The sequence below is a fragment of the Ambystoma mexicanum genome, chromosome 14, assembly GCF_040938575.1.
Source record: "Ambystoma mexicanum isolate Mex_15411 chromosome 14, UKY_AmexF1_1, whole genome shotgun sequence".
Classification (NCBI taxonomy): Eukaryota; Metazoa; Chordata; class Amphibia; order Caudata; family Ambystomatidae; genus Ambystoma; species Ambystoma mexicanum.
In genome coordinates, this window is record NC_090940.1 from 666,542,363 (window position 1) to 666,562,744 (window position 20,382).

Below are 20,382 nucleotides of genomic sequence, written 5' to 3' on the forward strand. Positions count from 1 at the left end.
AATAGTCCTATTCTCACACCCACTCCTTGCCTTCTAGGAAATGCATTTAATATTTATTTATTTTTTCATTCATATAGTGCACTAAACCCAGGGGCTTCAAGGCGCTGTTGTTACATAAATCAGTTACGCATAGGAAGGATGTACAGATAGACAATTGCAGCATGCAGAGTAGGGTAAATGTTTTAGATAAACAGCCAAGTCTTTAGCGATTTGCAGAAGGTCCAGTATGATTGCTCGGCACGCAGGGCCGGCGTCAGTAAGTTCCATTGTTTGGCTGCAATCGTTGGGAAGCTGGAGCCTCCATCTTTAGACCGTTTAAATTTGGGTCGCATTAGACGGTTGGCATAGGCTTTTCTGGTGGGTCTGGTTAGGGTAGTTTTTCTAATTTTCTGTGAGAGGTAAGGGGACCACATTGGCGAGACATCTGTGTGTGATTGACAGGGTTTTGGGAAGAATCCGTTCTTGAATAGGGAGCCAATGGACATTTCTTCATGACAGGGTGATGTGCACCCTTTTGGGGATGTTGAGGGCTGCTCGAAGTGCGTTGTTCTGGATAGTCTTGATTTTTCGGCCGTTGTGCTCGGAAGTGCCTGCAAAGAGTGCGTTACAATGATCGAGCCTGGATCCAATGATCGCTCGGGCACATGTAACGCAACTGTCTGGGGATTGGAAATGACATCCCTGATCCATGTCTAGAGAAGAATGTGTCCCTGGACTTGTTGAGTAAGTGCAAGGCTTTACTTTCTCATCTCACTTCTACTCCACTGGCGTGTGAAGCCTTCCACGATACCACAATAGACATCTTTAAGCCAGCCCGGCCCCTGTTACCTTTCCGCCCTTGACTGCCAACCCGCTGCTCTTTCACTGCCCAGTTGCATCACGTCTCCCCATCATATTCCTCCGAGCTCAGTCCTGCGTGTAGACTCTGCAGTGATGCCCGTGAAGCTGGTATCAGCCGCGCCTATCCTTGCGGCACAAACACACCCTGCCCCTTACCTTCTGCTCCACCAGCAGCCTCACCTTCAGTGACGGCTTCCTCTGGCTCCAACGGCTCAACTACCGCGGCCCTTGCTGGCCCACACCACTTGTCATTGCTGCTGGAATCGGGAGATCTCTGTTGTGTCCTTGCAGAGGACCACACATCCTTGGTCAGGTCAAGTCCATGAAAGGGTTTTGGAATTTGCCCCCCTTTCACCCAGACCTTTGTGATATGGTTGAATACCTCAATGATGCCAGTGGCCTTGATATATCGCCCAATCTGGATATTTCCATGGCAACTGCGTGTCGTGGTGGAGAGTATGGCTAGCTTGAAAAAGTGTGGTGGTCAGGGCATCGCACACCTCAGGCTTCCTAGCCCCTATAGTGAAATGCAGAGTTCACGCCCGATGGATATTTTGGAAAAGATTTTTGCCATTTGGCAAGGCATTGATGGAAAAGGTCATGCCAGTTTGGCAGAAGGCTTCCTATTTGCCTGACATCTCCAAGGCAGTTGCCAAGGAACACTGTCATATTCCTGGTGACTCGTCTTACCTTTTCACCCTACCTTGGATATCCCTGCGATCCAAGACTCCATAGCGGATGCCTCTATAGCTGCCATCCCAATTAATCATCCATACGGTGAATCAAGCAACCTTGGTTGCTTGGGGGGAGGGGGTGATGTTTGCTTTGGGTTGTTTGGCACACAGAATGGTTAAACCCACATGCACATTGGCGTGCTGCACCCACACGATGTGGGGCGCGACCTGTGAGGCTACAACGCATCAACCCCCAGATAGGTCAGGGCTTTTCCACAAGATGATCCAGGGAGCAACGTCAATATTAAAATCAGCACAGACTCCGTCTCAAGATGTGGGTGGGGGCTAAGTCAGACATTTTCAGGGAGAAAAGACTGAAGGTTATTTTGGAAAAATAATCTTCTGTCTTTTCTCCCTCGAAAATTTTCATCTCAGGCTTTCAACCCCGATCCCTTTTTGAGTCTTTAGAGGCATCAATTCCTATGATTGCTGGTCGAGGAAAACAGATAGGCCTCAGTCCTGCCAACAACCCCACTGCCAAAAACTTTTTAGGTTGGTCCTTTCGGTTCACTCTTTGGCTGAAGAGGGCAGGAACCACCCGTTTCGAAAGGATCAGGAAAAAATAACTCCAGATCTTTGGCTGTTTCAGATCATCACCAATGGAACCAACTTATCAAAAGGCAGGATTAGCGGCTCCAGAACAGCTCCTACTAGTGGCAATCTCTCAGGTTTTGCTGAAGGGAGCAGTGGAAACTCTTACAACTTGGGAGATCAGGAATATTGCCCAAGAAAAATGTGGGACTCAGGGCAATCCTGGACCTGAGATTGCCAAACAAGTACCTGTGGTGGAAGGACAGATTCAAAAGGGTCTCCTTGGTTTACACTGCCATTTTCACACTTTTCTTCTGCTTTCTTTGTTGAGTTATAATTTCTCCAGCATTGGATCTTTCATAGATTCACATGTTGTGGATATCCCCTGTCGTCAGGTTGATGTTTAACAGTTTTTAAGGTGGATTATATTTGTATCCCTAATAAATGATGACTGTTTTTGAACTGTTGAGTTACAAGTTGGTCTCTTGCATCCAGCCTGTGTTCCATTGAGTTCAGGAGTTAATGGTTTACTTTTATCCAGGAAAATAGATCTGTTAAATTACAAGTAGTTCTCAGCAGTTGCACTCTGAGAGCTCTCTCACATGAAGACCTATGTTTGATTCTGGTAAGACTGGTGGGATGGAACCACCGGAGAAAGAGAAGTAGATCTGCCTGTCACGCGTGTGCGGTGGGAAGATACAGAAAGATCACCGAGAAGACCAACAGTAGAAACCCAGAAACCGTAAACAACTCGGCATCTTACTGGTATCTTCCAAAGGCCTCTGGAAACAGCTGGGGGGATCTTGTCCATGACAACAGGAGTTCAGATTATGGCGGATGCTTAGTAACCAAGTGGACGCTGGGCTAGCTCTGAAGTGTGTCCCTCAAGGGTGCTGATGAGCAGCAAAGTGGGAAACTGAGAGAGTCTTTAAGAGAGATGGAGATAGACAATGTATTTGGCAGCTCTGGACATTTTGCCTATCGTTGCCTCCACACTTTGCCTCGTATTATTGGTGTAAACCCACAAAGCGCGTGAGTCCGATCCTGTACTGACATACCTATAAATGGGCAGATTTGCAGTCAAAGCTTAGGTGGTCTTTTGGTAAAGATTAACTGGTGTCAATGCCGCTGAGATTGGCGAGTGAAGGTATGATGGGAAAGCGGGCCCCCTTCATTAGGAGTAAAGGTTTTATTTAGGTCTTTACAAGGTTCTCTGAAAGGAAAAACAGGAAAAAGCCATTTGTTGGGATTGCAATATAAGTGACCAATTAGAACCATTTATGACACTAGTTTGCAACAGTGTGTATATATTCTGTCCAAAAGATTGTTTTTCTGTAAATATGACTTCATGTATTGTTTCAGCAAAATAATGCAGGTGTATTTGCCTGTTAGTGTTGTCACTATTTCTAGCTGGCTTTCCTTTCAGCCTGTTCCATAGATTTCAGGGTAAGGACCAATCAATGAACATATGAGGTGGACCTTTAGGAGAACAGTGCAGGGTTGGGTCTCTAAGATGGTTTGACATATAAGCCAGACCCTTCATTGGTTCCTTGACTCATAAAAGGTTTCAGAAACACACTCAAAGTTTGATACAGAGAGAAAATACATCCAGAGGTGGTTAAATGCCGGTTACATGAAACACATCACAAAGGGCCTCATCACGACTTCGGCGGTAACCCTTAAATCCGGCGGTAGCGCTATTACCGCCGAATTTAAGGGTCTGCCGAATCAGGGCTTTGGCGGATTTCACCCCAGCTCTGAGCTGGGGGGAAATCTGCCGAAAATTTGCGCTATTACCGCCGGCGGGAAATCCGCCGGCGGTATTAGCGCGTAGATTCCCCATTGAGCCCAATGGGGAATGGGGCATTCCCGAATGGGCTCAGTGGGGAATGGGGACTTGCATTACCGCCGAACTCGTGATCCGGCGCTATTAGCGCCGGGGAGGTCGGCGGTAGGGCTAATACCGCCCGCGCTAATAGCGTTACCGTTACCGCCCAAGTTGTGATGAGGCTCAAAGTGTCTTTTTAGACATGCAGATACAAGTGCCACGAGAGAGGCGGGAAGCATCTGGCATATGACCAAAAGAACCACTACAAATGCAAAACACTTTGGAAAAATGTACCACATTCGTTATATAATTGTAGCAATGCATGCTGACAGCTTGATGTTAGAGAACGATAACCTTTCAGCAATTTCCAGAAGTGCAGATGAGCAGTTATCTTCTTATAACAATAGATTGGACAGCTAAATCATGATTGATTACTAAAGGGGTTATCACTCCTGTGACAGTGAGGGCGGGATAGCACAAGATCTTTTCATATGGATTACATAAAATGATTCTACATAAAACGATGCAGGTAATTCTACTTCTGAAAGTGAGGTCTGCTAATCAGACCCCACTTTCGTAAATACTGCATGCCAGAATTATAGAGCAAACACATGTCTTAGCGAAGATAGCCTTTGGACATCCTCAGCACCAGCCCGTAACGGCACAAAGTAGGTTCAAAGGTAACGTGCATTCCTGGCAGCTGCTCGAAAACAAAGTGACAGCAGACAAACTTGACTTTTTAACTGTCTGCACCACTCATACCAATTATGATCATTGTGTAACCTAACTAGACAGGTTACATGTCACAATGTAAATACAAGCCATGCCTAGTTGTGGCATTGTGGCTGCTAGGATCACACAATTATACAGCTACAGCAATTTGAAATTATACTAGTGTCAGCTCTGTGACCCAGGGCCCAGCAGTGACAGGGCAATGTGAATTAGCCTCCTGCCTTGAATGTATCCACAACTACCATGTGGGATAATAGCCAGGAAGTTGCCACTTCTGATGCTTCTGTGGGCAAGGTAACAGCTTGCTCCAGGGCACAGAACCCCTCAGCAGGAGATTGCCTGGGAGCCGGTACTTCAAAGGCAGCACTGATATAACAAAGGCACACTCACACCAGAGTGCTGGCCGCTGGAGTCTCATTGAAGTCAGCAGGAATGGGAACTGGCTGGTGTTAGAGTAGCCAGAGGCGAGAAGGTGACTGAGAGAGGGTTTCCACCTTCCCAATTTCTGTGGGGGCTCTTTAGCACTTTCTGACCCCCTCCCCCATTTTCCCTGCAGAACAAGGTATAGTGGGACTAATAACAGAATGTAAATTACACTTGCTGCAAGAGTATGGGTTGGATCCCTTAGAGCAGGCTTGCTTTAGACCAACACCCTTATTCTTTGATTCACCTTTGGAAATTCAAGACAAGAAGAAGGATTCACTGGACGTCTGTTGGGAGTGCAGTCTATTGTAAAGTCCTCTGCCACAGACGTGAAGACTGAGGGTACCCAAGGCAGAGACAATCATTGTCCTTGAACACCGCCAGAGAATGGTGGGGGTGAACTGCTGAGGACCAATGCCTCTTTCGGGCTGCACTGGAACAACGACCCTGTTCACTGAAGGTGAAGGACCCCCTCCCAGTGCCAGCCAGCTTCCTGGAGTGGAAGTGCAAACCTGAAGGACTCACCTTTTCCCGGAGACCTTGGATCGGCCCTCCCAGCAACTTAGGAGTCTAGAAGCATCTTGGATCCTGTTCGCTGATGCTCTTCAAGTTGCAACAGGACATGCAGTGCCGCTTTTGGCATTCCATGCACCTTCAAACCACTTGCTGCACCTCAAGCCATCCAGATGTTGACTCAACCCATTGGAGTGGACCAACTCGTCTTAACCTGATTGTAGGCTACACATTGTGGAAGCAACAGGCCCAGGCAACGACTCAACTCCTGGATGCCATCGACTCGCCTGTTTTGAATGTCAAGTCGAACTGTAAGAGCTATCATCACCCAGTCGGCTCAACAGGTACTCCAACAATTCGAGGCCATCGTCTGAACCATCTCCAATGCCGATTCAACCCGCCCGAAGCCTGCACATTTGAAACAACTCACTGCTGACCGTCAGAGGGATTGCCTCAACTTGAATGTCTCAACATCGGCTCGACATTATTGAGCACCAACGACAAAGGTGAAAGGCATTGTGAAGAAGCCATGCCAGATCTCTGCTTTTTGGGACTATGGTGACTTTTAACACCCCTTCTTTACCTCTTTCTACAAATCGTATCCTTGAGCCTTGGCAATTGCACACACCTTTGCCTGAACACCTGCTCATCAACCGAGAGTGCCCTTTCACATTGTGTTCTGCATTCTCTATTCTCTTTTACAGGGGTGAACTGTTAGTGTTTTTCATTCGTATATTTGCAGTTTATGATTTGAGTAAAGTCCCTATATTTGTATAGAACCTTGATAGGACATTCTTGGATTTTAGCAGCATTGTACTAACTCTGTTTCCGTTGCTACTGTCACCGGCTCAGACCCCTCCTGAAGACGTAGCATGACCTCAGCCAGAGCTACCAAGAGAGGTGAAGGAGGTATAGCTTTTTGGCTGCGTCTTTTTCGCCTTTAGGATTGGGATCGCTGCTTGGTAAATAGTAGTGTTGGGCTGTGCAGGCGTGTTAGCCACAACTCATCCCTGTCCTCCTGCAGTGCTGCAATCATTTCCTTGTGCTTACAGTCAAAGATAAAAGATGAAAGGTCAAACCGCGCTGAAGACAAGAGAAAGGATTCTGCCGAAAAGCAGCTCAAGCTGGACAGGTGAAGGCTAGTAAATGCACACCAGTTTGCTGTACTTCTTGTGAGAAAGCATCACTTTAATACTTCCAATATTTCAATATATTTCTGCAATGATTCCCGGTCTGCAGACTTGCATACTTGCTAACATTCTGTGACCAAAAAGATGTAGGTTTTTTGAAGTTTAAAAAAAAAAAAATTCCCATAACAATGACATCACAGGAAAATACAAAACATACATTGATGGCACCATTGAAGGATAACAAAACACACAACCCATCGATCAGCACAATATGGAAAAATGTTCAAATGTTAAAAATGTATAACTCTGAATGGTAACTTAACACCAAATTCAATTACCTGACTTCACGGAAGGTAATCACACAGAGCTGGTGGGCAACGTTTGCCACTGCTCTGTAGCAGCAGCCCAGGCAATATATACTCATTGTAAATTGAACACTGAATGACATGGTGACTGATACCCCCCTCAGTCTGATAGGCAGATGCTGTGTGATGGCGGTATGCTCTGCCACTCGCCTTCAATGGTGGTTCATCTAAGGGTTGTCCCAAGTAGCTGTCAGGTCAGTAGATTCATCTGAGCCCAATCAAAGTAATCACCCACCAACCCACTGTGTAGACAGACTCACTAATGTGTTACATACTTTGTCCTGGAGCCTGCCTTACAATCACATACATTACTTGCCCCTGTAAAAAGCAGTAGGATCTGTCACTGAAATCTGTAGGCAGTAGGACTGCTTAAAAAGCAGTAGACTACTGCCTAAATCTGTAGGGTTGGCAAGTATGGACTTGTTGCTGCGGTGGAGCAGCCGTGCAGAGAGGCGGTGCTTAGTAGCTCAAGTCAAGCTGCAGTGTTTCAATGGGGGCAGGGCCAAGACTGATATAGCATGGAATGGACGACTCCTGAGAGGAATCCCACATGGTTGTGATTGAGTCGAAGCTTTACAGCCTCTACTTTTGGGTGTTTGTAGTGTGTCTTCTTAAGAGGGAGAGTGTATGCTCAGACATGAGTCCCTCGCTTGCTCCATCTAGTGGCCAAAGCTGCTACTCATTGATGATGACCAGGATGGCGGAAACATGTCTCGGATTCCTTGCGTTCCTGTGCAGAGGGGATGTGCCTAGGAGTTCACCCTGGACTTCATCCTTTGGGATCAGGCCCAAGGCTGATTAGCGCACACCCATCTCTAACAGCCCAAATGACCTAACCATCATGGGATGGAAGCATACCAGTCATCACGTTCTGGTGTTTGTTCCTAGCGAAATGGAACAGTCTGGGAACTTGAAATAGTGAGGTAGGATAATCTTTGAGAACCTTTTTCTGGATTTAACTGAGTAGATTAGTATTCAGTCTTGATATCTTTTTTAAAACAGTTCCACACATTGAAACCAGTGTACAGGTCAGATAAATTCCATGCCATTGGCTGTCCCTGAACATGTGAGTGTGATGTTTGTTTTTGGAATTGCAGGAGGAGGCATTGAGATCATGTTGTGTGTCCTGATTCCTTGCTGTCTACTTGCATCACAGCCTGCAAAGTCCCATTGATAATCTGCTCAGTGACGTCTCATCTCCTTTATTCCAATAGATATGATTCCTGTGGCCACAAGTTTGGAAGAACCAGAGGGCACCAGGAAGATCCACCACTTACTGAACTCAATCACCGATTCGCTGGTGTGGATTATTGCCAAGAGTGGTATCCCCTTCCGGCAGCAGTCGACTCGTTTGGCTAATTTGCTGATGCTACTGTCCCATGTCCGGCATGCAAGGTAGAGTTAATTATTGGTTTCCCCATTTCTATTCTTCCATCTCTTTTGAAGGTTGGCACATTGTTTTGGAAGCTACAACAACCGGAGTCCTTTACATTTCAAGTGCGAAAATAAATAAACCAACAGACAGAACTCAACAGGTTAGGCATCTTTCATAAGTTCTCTCCTTCCTAACTGGTCACAACTCAACAGGTTAGGCATCTTTCCTCCTTTCTCTCCTTCCTAACTGGTCAAAACTCAACAGGTTAGGCATCTTTCCTCTTTTCTTTCGTTCCTAACTGGTCAAATCTCAACAGATTAGGCATCTTTCATCATTTCTCTCCTTCCTAACTGGTGAAAACTCAACAGGCTAGGCATCTTTCATCCTTTTTCTCCTTCCTAACTGGTCACAAATCAACAGGTTAGGCATCTTTCCTCCTTTCTCTCCTTCCTAACTGGTCACAACTCAACAGGTTAGGCATCTTTCATCCTTTCTCTCCTTCCTAACTGGTCAAAACTCAACAGGTTAGGCATCTTTCATACTTTCCTTTCTAACTGGTCAAAACTCACCAGGTTAGGCATCTTTCATCTTTTCTCTCCTTCCTAACTGGTCACAACTCAACAGGTTAGGCATCTTTCATCCATTCTCTCCTTCCTAGCTGGTAAAAACTCAACAGGTTAGGCATCTTTCATCCTTCTTCGCCTGCCTAGCTGGTTGGGAACTCAACAGGTTAGGCATCTTTCATCCATTCTCTCCCTCCTAACTGGTGAAAACTCAACAGGTTAGCCATCTTTCACCCTTTCTCTCCTTCCTAGCTGGTAAAAACTCAACAGGTTAGGCATCTTTCCTCCTTTCTCTCCTTCCTAGCTGGTAAAAACTCAACAGGTTAGGCATCTTCCATCCATTCTCTACTTTCTAACTGGTCATAACTCACAGGTTAGGCATCTTTCATCCTTTCTCTCCTTCCTAGCTGGTAAAAACTCAACAGGTTAGGCATCTTTCATGCTTTCCTTTCTAACTGGTCCAAACTCAACAGGTTAGGCATCTTTCATCCTTTCTCTCCTTCCTAACTGGTCAAAACTCAACAGGTTAGGCATCTTTCATGCTTTCCTTTCTAACTGGTCAAAACTCAACAAGTTAGGCATCTTTCATCCTTTCTCTCCTTCCTAACTGGTCAAAACTCAACAGGTTAGGCATCTTTCATGCTTTCCTTTCTACCTGGTCAAAACTCAACAGGTTAGGCATCTTTCATCCTTTCTCTCCTTCCTAACTGGTCAAAACTCAACAGGTTAGGCATCTTTCATACTTTCCTTTCTAACTGGTCAAAACTCAACAGGTTAGGCATCTTTCATCTTTTCTCTCCTTCCTAACTGGTCAAAACTCAACAGGTTAGGCATCTTTCATACCTTCCTTTCTAACTGGTCAAAACTCAACAGGTTAGGCATCTTTCATCTTTTCTCTCCTTCCTAACTGGTCACAACTCAACAGGTTAGGCATCTTTCATCCATTCTCTCCTTCCTAGCTGGTAAAAACTCAACAGGTTAGGCATCTTTCATCCTTCTTCGCCTGCCTAGCTGGTTGGGAACTCAACAGGTTAGGCATCTTTCATCCATTCTCTCCTTCCTAACTGGTGAAAACTCAACAGGTTAGCCATCTTTCACCCTTTCTCTCCTTCCTAACTGGTCAAAACTCAACACGTTAGGCATCTTTGATCCTTTCTCTCCTTCCTTACTGGTCATAACTCCACAGGTTAGGCATCTTTCATACTTTCTCTCCTTTCTAACTGGTCAAAACTCAACAGGTTAGGCATCTTTCATCTTTTCTCTCCTTCCTAACTGGTCACAACTCAACATGTTAGGCATCTTTCATCCTTTCTCTCCTTTCTAACTGGTCAAAAGTCAACAGGTTAGGCATCTTTCATCTTTTCTCTCCTTCCCAACTGGTCACAACTCAACAGGTTAGGCCTCTTTGCTCCTTTCTCTCCTTCCTAACTGGTCAAAACTCAACAGGTTAGGCATCTTTCCTCCTTTCACTCCTTCCTAGCTGGTAAAAACTCACTCAACAGGTTAGGCATCTTTCATCCATTCTCTACTTTCTAACTGGTCATAACTCACAGGTTAGGCATCTTTCATCCATTCTCTCCTTCCTAGCTGGTAAAAACCAACAGGTTAGGCATCTTTCCTCATTTCTCTCCTTCCTAACTGGTCATAACTCACAGGTTAGGCATCTTTCATCCTTTCTCTCCTTCCTAACTGGTCAAAACTCAACAGGTTAGGCATCTTTCATACTTTCCTTTCTAACTGGTCAAAACTCAACAGGTTAGGCATCTTTCCTCATTTATCTCCTTCCTAACTGGTCATAACTCACAGGTTAGGTATCTTTCATCCTTTCTCTCCTTCCTAACTGGTCAAAACTCAACAAGTTAGGCATCTTTCATACTTTCCTTTCTATCTTGTCAAAACTCAACAGGTTAGGCATCTTTCATCCTTTCTCTCCTTCCTAACTGGTCAAAACTCAACAGGTTAGGCATCTTTCATACTTTCCTTTCTAACTGGTCAAAACTCAACAGGTTTGGCATCTTTCATCTTTTCTCTCCTTCCTAACTGGTCACAACTCAACAGGTTAGGCATCTTTCATCCATTCTCTCCTTCCTAGCTGGTAAAAACTCAACAGGTTAGGCATCTTTCATCCTTCTTCGCCTGCCTAGCTGGTTGGGAACTCAACAGGTTAGGCATCTTTCATCCATTCTCTCCTTCCTAACTGCTGAAAACTCAACAGGTTAGCCATCTTTCACCCTTTCTCTCCTTCCTAACTGGTCAAAACTCAACAGGTTAGGCATCTTTGATCCTTTCTCTCCTTCCTTACTGGTCATAACTCAACAGGTTAGGCATCTTTCATACTTTCTCTCCTTTCTAACTGGTCAAAACTCAACAGGTTAGGCATCTTTCATCTTTTCTCTCCTTCCTAACTGATCACAACTCAACATGTTAGGCATCTTTCATCCTTTCTCTCCTTTCTAACTGGTCAAAAGTCAACAGGTTAGGCATCTTTCATCTTTTCTCTCCTTCCTAACTGGTCACAACTAAACAGGTTAGGCCTCTTTCCTCCTTTCTCTCCTTCCTAACTGGTCAAAACTCAACAGGTTAGGCATCTTTCCTCCTTTCACTCCTTCCTAGCTGGTAAAAACTCACTCAACAGGTTAGGCATCTTTCATCCATTCTCTACTTTCTAACTGGTCATAACTCACAGGTTAGGCATCTTTCATCCTTTCCCTCCTTCCTAGCTGGTGAAAACTCAACAGGTTAGGCATCTTTCCTCATTTCTCTCCTTCCTAACTGGTCATAACTCACAGGTTAGGCATCTTTCATCCTTTCTCTCCTTCCTAACTGGTCAGAACTCAACAGGTTAGGCATCTTTCATACTTTCCTTTCTAACTGGTCAAAACTCAACAGGTTAGGCATCTTTCATCCTTTCTCTCCTTCCTAACTGGTCAAAACTCAACAGGTTAGGCATCTTTCATACTTTCCTTTCTAACTGGTCAAAACTCAACAGGTTAGGCATCTTTCATCTTTTCTCTCCTTCCTAACTGGTCACAACTCAACAGGTTAGGCATCTTTCATCCATTCTCTCCTTCCTAACTGGTCAAAACTCAACAGGTTAGCCATCTTTCACCCTTTCTCTCCTTCCTAGCTGGTAAAAACTCAACAGGTTAGGCATCGTTCATCCTTCTTCGCCTGCCTAGCTGGTTGGGAACTCAACAGGTTAGGCATCTTTCATCCATTCTCTACTTCCTAACTGGTGAAAACTCAACAGGTTAGCCATCTTTCACCCTTTCTCTCCTTCCTAGCTGGTAAAAACTCAACAGGTTAGGCCTCTTTCCTCCTTTCTCTCCTTCCTAACTGGTAAAACCTCAACAGGTTAGGCATCTTTCACCCTTTCTCTCCTTCCTAGCTGGTAAAAACTCAACAGGTTAGGCCTCTTTCCTCCTTTCTCTCCTTCCTAACTGGTCAAAACTCAACAGGTTAGGCATCTTTCACCCTTTCTCTCCTTCCTAGCTGGTAAAAACTCAACAGGTTAGGCATCTTTCATCCTTCTTCGCCTGCCTAGCTGGTTGGGAACTCAACAGGTTAGGCATCTTTCATCCATTCTCTCCTTCCTAGCTGGTTGGGAACTCAACAGGTTAGGCATCTTTCATAGTTTCTCTCCTTTCTAACTGGTCAAAACTCAACAGGTTAGGCATCTTTCATCCTTTCTCTCCTTCCTAGCTGGTAAAAACTCAACAGGTTAGGCCTCTTTCCTCCTTTCTCTCCTTCCTAACTGGTCAAAACTCAACAGGTTAGGCATCTTTCACCCTTTCTCTCCTTCCTAGCTGGTAAAAACTCAACAGGTTAGGCATCTTTCATCCTTCTTCGCCTGCCTAGCTGGTTGGGAACTCAACAGGTTAGGCATCTTTCATCCATTCTCTACTTCCTAACTGGTGAAAACTCAACAGGTTAGCCATCTTTCACCCTTTCTCTCCTTCCTAGCTGGTAAAAACTCAACAGGTTAGGCCTCTTTCCTCCTTTCTCTCCTTCCTAACTGGTAAAAACTCAACAGGTTAGGCATCTTTCACCCTTTCTCTCCTTCCTAGCTGGTAAAAACTCAACAGGTTAGGCCTCTTTCCTCCTTTCTCTCCTTCCTAACTGGTCAAAACTCAACAGGTTAGGCATCTTTCACCCTTTCTCTCCTTCCTAGCTGGTAAAAACTCAACAGGTTAGGCATCTTTCATCCTTCTTCGCCTGCCTAGCTGGTTGGGAACTCAACAGGTTAGGCATCTTTCATCCATTCTCTCCTTCCTAGCTGGTTGGGAACTCAACAGGTTAGGCATCTTTCATCCTTTCTCTCCTTCCTAGCTGGTAAAAACTCAACAGGTTAGGCCTCTTTCCTCCTTTCTCTCCTTCCTAACTGGTCAAAACTCAACAGGTTAGGCATCTTTCACCCTTTCTCTCCTTCCTAGCTGGTAAAAACTCAACAGGTTAGGCATCTTTCATCCTTCTTCGCCTGCCTAGCTGGTTGGGAACTCAACAGGTTAGGCATCTTTCCTCCTTTCACTCCTTCCTAGCTGGTAAAAACTCACTCAACAGGTTAGGCATCTTTCATCCATTCTCTACTTTCTAACTGGTCATAACTCACAGGTTAGGCATCTTTCATCCTTTCTCTCCTTCCTAGCTGGTAAAAACTTAACAGGTTAGGCATCTTTCATCCTTCTTCGCCTGCCTAGCTGGTTGGGAACTCAAAAGGTTAGGCATCTTTCATCCATTCTCTCCTTCCTAAATGGTGAAAACTCAACAGGTTAGCCATCTTTCACCCTTTCTCTCCTTCCTAGCTGGTAAAAACTCAACAGGTTAGGCATCTTTCCTCCTTTCTCTCCTTCCTAGCTGGTAAAAACTCAACAGGTTAGGCATCTTCCATCCATTCTCTACTTTCTAACTGGTCATAACTCACAGGTTAGGCATCTTTCATCCTTTCTCTCCTTCCTAGCTGGTAAAAACTCAACAGGTTAGGCATCTTTCATGCTTTCCTTTCTAACTGGTCCAAACTCAACAGGTTAGGCATCTTCCATCCATTCTCTACTTTCTAACTGGTCATAACTCACAGGTTAGCCATCTTTGACCCTTTCTCTCCTTCCTAGCTGGTAAAAACTCAACAGGTTAGGCATCTTCCATCCATTCTCTACTTTCTAACTGGTCATAACTCACAGGTTAGGCATCTTTCATCCTTTCGCTCCTTCCTAGCTGGTAAAAACTCAACAGGTTAGGCATCTTTCATAGTTTCTCTCCTTTCTAACTGGTCAAAACTCAACAGGTTAGGCATCTTTCGTCCTTTCTCTCCTTCCTAACTGGTCATAACTCACAGGTTAGGCATCTTTCATCCTTTCGCTCCTTCCTAGCTGGTAAAAACTCAACAGGTTAGGCATCTTTCATAGTTTCGCTCCTTCCTAGCTGGTAAAAACTCAACAGGTTAGGCATCTTTCCTCATTTCTCTCCTTTCTAACTGGTCATAACTCACAGGTTAGGCATCTTTCCTCATTTCTCTCCTTTCTAACTGGTCATAACTCAACAGGTTATTTGTATTTTTGTATTTATTTTATTTATAACGAGCAACCCGCAGGCCCGGGGGCATCAGGGCGCAATTTATAAGGTTACAGAAATGCATAGATACAGGAGTCACGATGCATGAATTTACAGAGGAATGACATTACATGATATGAACAGGACATTAAGTACACGTAAACAGTCAGCAGGTCAGAGAGAGTTAGACAGAGGCGCTGTGTGGGACTTAAGGCAGGTCGAAAAGCCAGGATCTGGTATTGGCTTTGAAAGTGTGAAAAGACTCTTCCGATCTCATAGTAACAGGGAGAGAATTCCAGAGCTTGGACGCTAGGACCGAGAACTTGAACCCCCTGCTTTTTGCAGTTTAAATCTAGGGATTGCCAAGCAATGGGACTGGGCAGTTCTTAGTGGACGGGAGGTCGAGTGTCGCGACAGTCGACTGCCGAGATAGATGGGGGCCTTGTTGGCCAGACATTTGTGCGTAATGGCGAGTGCTTTGAGTGATATTCTTTGCTTGACAGGTAGCCACTTTAACTTTGATCTGGTTTCTGAGATATGGTGGTTACGAGGGATGTTTAAGGCGGCACGAATGGCATTGTGTTGGGTAGTTTGGAGTTTATTTAAGTTCTCTTGACTAGTGCCTAGGTAGAAAGCACTGCAGTAGTCGATTTTAGCCATGATGAGGGTTCTCGCTACTGTGACACTGTTGGAGGTGGTAAGGAAAGGTCTGCAGGCTGCAATGAGTTTGCATGTGTATGCCGACGCAGATCTGACAGCATTCGTTTGTCGGATTAATGATAGCGTAGCGTCAAGGTAGAACCCTAATGTTTTAGTGTCTTTTGAAACTCGAATGCTATTGCCATCTATAGTGAAAGATTGGTATGCCGGTTCAAGTCTGCTCAGGCGTTGTGCAGTGCCCAAAATGAGAAGCTCTGTCTTATCATCGTTTAGGCACAGCTGGTGTTGGGCCATCCAGGCTTGTATAACCAGGTAGACATCATTAAGGGCCTTGGTGTCAGCAAGATAATCACCAGTAATGGGGATGAGTATCTGGGTGTCATCCGCATAATTAGTGTAGGAGACACCCAGATAGTCAAGCACATCAAAGAGTGGTTTTGTGAAGATGTTATAGAGTGTGGGTGACACACAAGAGCCCTGAGGTACGCCGCAGTGGATTGGGGAAGGGTCGGCAGCTGCGGATGGGGCGAAGACTCTCATGGATCTGTTGCTCAAAAAGGATTTGATCCATGCTGCAGCCGGGGATGAGAAGTTGGCAGCGGTGTGGAGGTGCTTGCAAAGGATCTGGTGATTAACCAAATCAAAAGCGGCCGAGAGGTTGAGAAGTAGTAGCATTGCTAGCTTGCCCTGATCCTTTAGGACTTCGATTTGGGTTTTGAGGTCTATTAACGCAGTCTCCGTCCCGTGTCTGGGGCGGAATCCAGATTGTCGTAGACCTAGCATGTTATTGGATTCCAGGTAGTTTTGAATCTGAAGGTAAGCAGCACGGTCTAGAATCTTAAGCAGAAATGGTACTGTTGTGATGGGTTGGAAATTAGTAGGAATGCTTGGGTCGAGGGAAGGTTTTTTGAGCAAAGGGATCACCCAAGCATCCTTCAGGTTATCTGGGACAATACCAGTTTTGAATGACGAGTTAATGAAGGCAGTGATGAATGGGGCCAACTCATGCGCCGAGTCCTTGATAATAGGGGCTGGGCATGGATCACCTTTGCAGTTGGAGGGTTTAATTCTGAGAATTATGTTTTCTACCTCGACGACGGTGAGCGGTGAGAATGTAAATGGTGTGGTGTTAGTAGTGACTAGAGTGGGTGCCTTGGCAGGGGAGAGAGCACAGTTATCGCGCTTCAAGTTGTCCTGTTTATCTTTAATTTTCGCTTGTAGTGAGGAAATTTTATTTAGTAAGGCTGCTTGGATGATGGCACACCATTTGCCATCTTTCAAGCAGGTGTCAGGGGGGACGACTGGAGTTTCAAGCTCTTTTAAGATTTTGAAAAGTTCCTTAGTGTTCGAGTCAGCGTGCGTAATGCGGTTGTTGAGGGATTCCTTTTTTGCAGTGATGATGGCATCTTTATAGGAGAGTGAGGCAAGAAGGAAACCATCTTTGTGCTCGTCAGAGGGATGGCTTTTCCATCAATTTTCAGCACAGCGTTTCGCTTTGCGGAGAGTTCTTAACTGTGGGGTGAACCATGAGTTAAGGTGAGCTTGTAATTTGGCCTTCCTAAATTTGATAGGTGCTACGGAGTCAATAGCTGTTAGCATAGTTTGGTTGTACGTGTCTGCTAAGGACGTAGGGTCAGGGCAGGTGTTGATGGCTGCATCAAGAGCTGGGAGTAGCAGCGGGAGGAGTTTCTCCTTAGTTATATCTTTTTTGCTTCTAGTCGGGAGTGCTGCGGCTATTGGAGTCGGGATGCGTGGGTTTGCTTCAATATTAAAGGTTATGACGGGGTGGTCAGACCATAAACAAGGGGTGTTGCTAAGAACCTTAATGTTGCAATTGGAGCCAGCTAACCAATCAAGTATTCTACCTTTGATATGGGTAGGTTCTTGGATGTACAAAGTGACGCCAAGATCAGTTAGTATGTTCTCCACGTCAGTTGCCACAGGATCCTTTAGGTCTCCAAGACCTAAGTTAAGGTCACCTAGGACGATAGTTTGTGATTTGTTTTTAGTATTGTCCAGAAGGAGGGTGGAGATTTCACTGGCAAAGGACAGTGCCGGACCCGGAGGTCTGTAAATGAGGTGCACGGTGGCCGTTTGATTGGGGGTGAGTGCTAATTTGACTGACAACAGCTCAGCAGATGCCAGTTTGGCATCAGGTATCACTCTTAGGTCAAGCGCATTTTTGTGGATGAAGGCTACACCCCCACCTCTAGAGTGGGTAGTGGGGCGGTCACATCGTGTGATGCCGTAGTCAGGCGGTAGAGCCAGCGCTAGTAAGGGGCCAGAAGCAGCATGAAGCCAGGTTTCGGATATAGCTAGGAAGTCAAGGTCAGACGTGGTGATAAGGTCAGCTATGTCTAGTGCATGTGCAGTGAGGGATCTGGCGTTAATAAGGGCGCCCTTAAACATGGGCAGTTTAGCCTCTGTAATTGTGGATTTGCAAGTGGTAATAAAAGGCGGTGAACCAAGTGGAGGTAGTAAGGTTTGCTTCGAGACATTGTTACGGGAGTGACGTAGGCGGAATCTGGTGCCTAGTCTCTTATTTCTAAGAAGGAAGGGGCAAGGTTGGTTGGGTGTAGGTTTCTTAACGAAGTGTTCTAGCCAGAGTGCAGGGTCATTAAGGTATTGGTTGATCTGTCCTCCAGCAAAGGCTGCCGGGCTCATTCTAAGCGACACCATAAGTCGTAGGGAAGCTAGACTGAGAGAGTGATGATCAGGTTTAGGATGGAGTGGTAAGGTGGTTACCGTATGTAGCTGCGTGACTTGGGCAAGTCGTAAAGCTAGATTGTAATAAAGTGGAAGGAGAGCACTAATGTACATGATGGTCGTCCTAGTTACCTGCGTAGGAGGGAGAAAGCCCGGGGGGCACTGCAATCGTTAGGCATCTTTCATCCTTTCTCTCCTTCCTAACCGGTCAAAACTCAACAGGTTAGGCATCTTTCATACTTTCCTTTCTAACTGGTCAAAACTCAACAGGTTAGGCATCTTTCATCCATTCTCTCCTTCCTAACTGGTCAAAACTCAACAGGTTAGCCATCTTTCACCCTTTATCTCCTTCCTAGCTCGTAAAAACTCAACAGGTTAGGCATCTTTCATCCTTCTTCTCCTGCCTAGCTGGTTGGGAACTCAACAGGTTAGGCATCTTTCATACTTTCTCTCCTTTCTAACTGGTCAAATCTCAACAGGTTAGGCATCTTTCAGCCTTTCTCTCCTTCCTAACTGGTCACAACTCAACATGTTAGGCATCTTTCATCCGTTCTCTCCTTTCTAACTGGTCAAAAGTCAACAGGTTAGGCATCTTTCATCTTTTCTCTCCTTCCTAACTGGTCACAACTCAACAGGTTAGGCATCTTTCTTCCTTTCTCTCCTTCCTAACTGGTCAAAACTCAACAGGTTAGTAGGCATCTTTCCTCCTTTCTCTCCTTCCTAACTGGTCACAACTCAACAGGTTAGGCATCTTCCATCCTTTCTCTCTTTCCTAACCAGTCAAAACTCAACAGGTTAGCCATCTTTCTTCCTTTGTCTTCTTCCTAACTGGTCAAAACTCAACAGGTTAGTTGGCATCTTTCCTCCTTTCTCTCCTTCCTAACTGGTGAAAACTCAACAGGTTAGTAGGCATCTTTCCTCCTTTCTCTCCTTCCTAACTGGTCACAACTCAACAGGTTAGGCATCTTCCATCCTTTCTCTCTTTCCTAACCAGTCAAAACTCAACAGGTTAGCCATCTTTCTTCCTTTCTCTCCTTCCTAACTGGTCACAACTCAACATGTTAGGCATCTTTCATCCGGTCTCTCCTTTCTAACTGGTCAAAAGTCAACAGGTTAGGCATCTTTCATCTTTTCTCTCCTTCCTAACTGGTCACAACTCAACAGGTTAGGCATCTTTCTTCCTTTCTCTCCTTCCTAACTGGTCAAAACTCAACAGGTTAGTAGGCATCTTTCCTCCTTTCTCTCCTTCCTAACTGGTCACAGCTCAACAGGTTAGGCATCTTCCATCCTTTCTCTCTTTCCTAACCAGTCAAAACTCAACAGGTTAGCCATCTTTCTTCCTTTCTCTCCTTCCTAACTGGTCACAACTCAACAGGTCCGGCATCTTCCATCCTTTCTCTCCTTCCTAACTGGTCAAAACTCAACAGGTTAGTAGGCATCTTTCCTCCTTTCTCTCCTTCCTAACTGGTCACAACTCAACAGGTTAGGCATCTTCCGTCCTTTCTCTCTTTCCTAACCAGTCAAAACTCAACAGGTTAGCCATCTTTCTTCCTTTCTCTCCTTCCTAACTGGTCACAACTCAACAGGTCCAGCATCTTCCATCCTTTCTCTCCTTCCTAACTGGTCAAAACTCAACAGGTTAGTAGGCATCTTTCCTCCTTTCTCTCCTTCCTAACTGGTCACAACTCAACAGGTTAGGCATCTTCCATCCTTTCTCTCCTTCCTCACTGGTCAAAACTCAACAGGTTAGTAGGCATCTTCCATCCTTTCTCTCTTTCCTAACCAGTCAAAACTCAACAGGTTAGGCATCTTCCATCCTTTCTCTCTTTCCTAACTGGTCAAAACTGAACAGGTTAGGCATCTTTCATACTTTCTGTCCTTTCTAACTGGTCTAATCTCAACAGGTTAGGCATCTTTCATCCTTTCTCTCCTTCCTAACTGGTCAAAACTGAACAGGTTAGGCATCCTTCATACTTTCTGTCCTTTCTAACTGGTCAAAACTCACAGGTTAGGCATCTTACATCCTTTCTCTCCTTCCTAACTGGTCAAAACTCAACAGGTTAGGCATCTTTCATAGTTTCTCTCCTTTCTAACTGGTCAAAACTCAACAGGTTAGGCATCTTTCATAGTTTCTCTCCTTCCTAACTGGTCAAAACTCAACAGGTTAGGCATCTTTCATCCTTTCTCTCCTTCCTAACTGGTCAAAACTGAACAGGTTAGGCATCTTTCATACTTTCTCTCCTTTCTAACTGGTCAAAACTCACAGGTTAGGTATCTTACATCCTTTCTCTCCTTCCTAACTGGTCAAAACTCAACAGGTTAGGCATCTTTCATCCTTTCTCTCTTTCCTAACCAGTCAAAACTCAACAGGTTAGGCATCTTCCATCCTTTCTCTCTTTCCTAACTGGTCAAATCTCAACAGGTTAGGCATCTTT

At 45.2% G+C, this 20,382-nt stretch overlaps 1 protein-coding gene across 1 annotated transcript in view; it reads left to right on the plus strand.

Moving 5' to 3' along the window:
* Positions 1–20,382, plus strand: part of ESR2 (estrogen receptor 2) — a 607,028-nt gene that overhangs the window by 562,137 nt on the left and 24,509 nt on the right. The window contains exon 8 of the mRNA XM_069638222.1: positions 8,311–8,491. Within this exon, the coding sequence (XP_069494323.1) occupies positions 8,311–8,491 (181 nt within the window). The remainder of the gene's footprint in view (positions 1–8,310; positions 8,492–20,382) is intronic.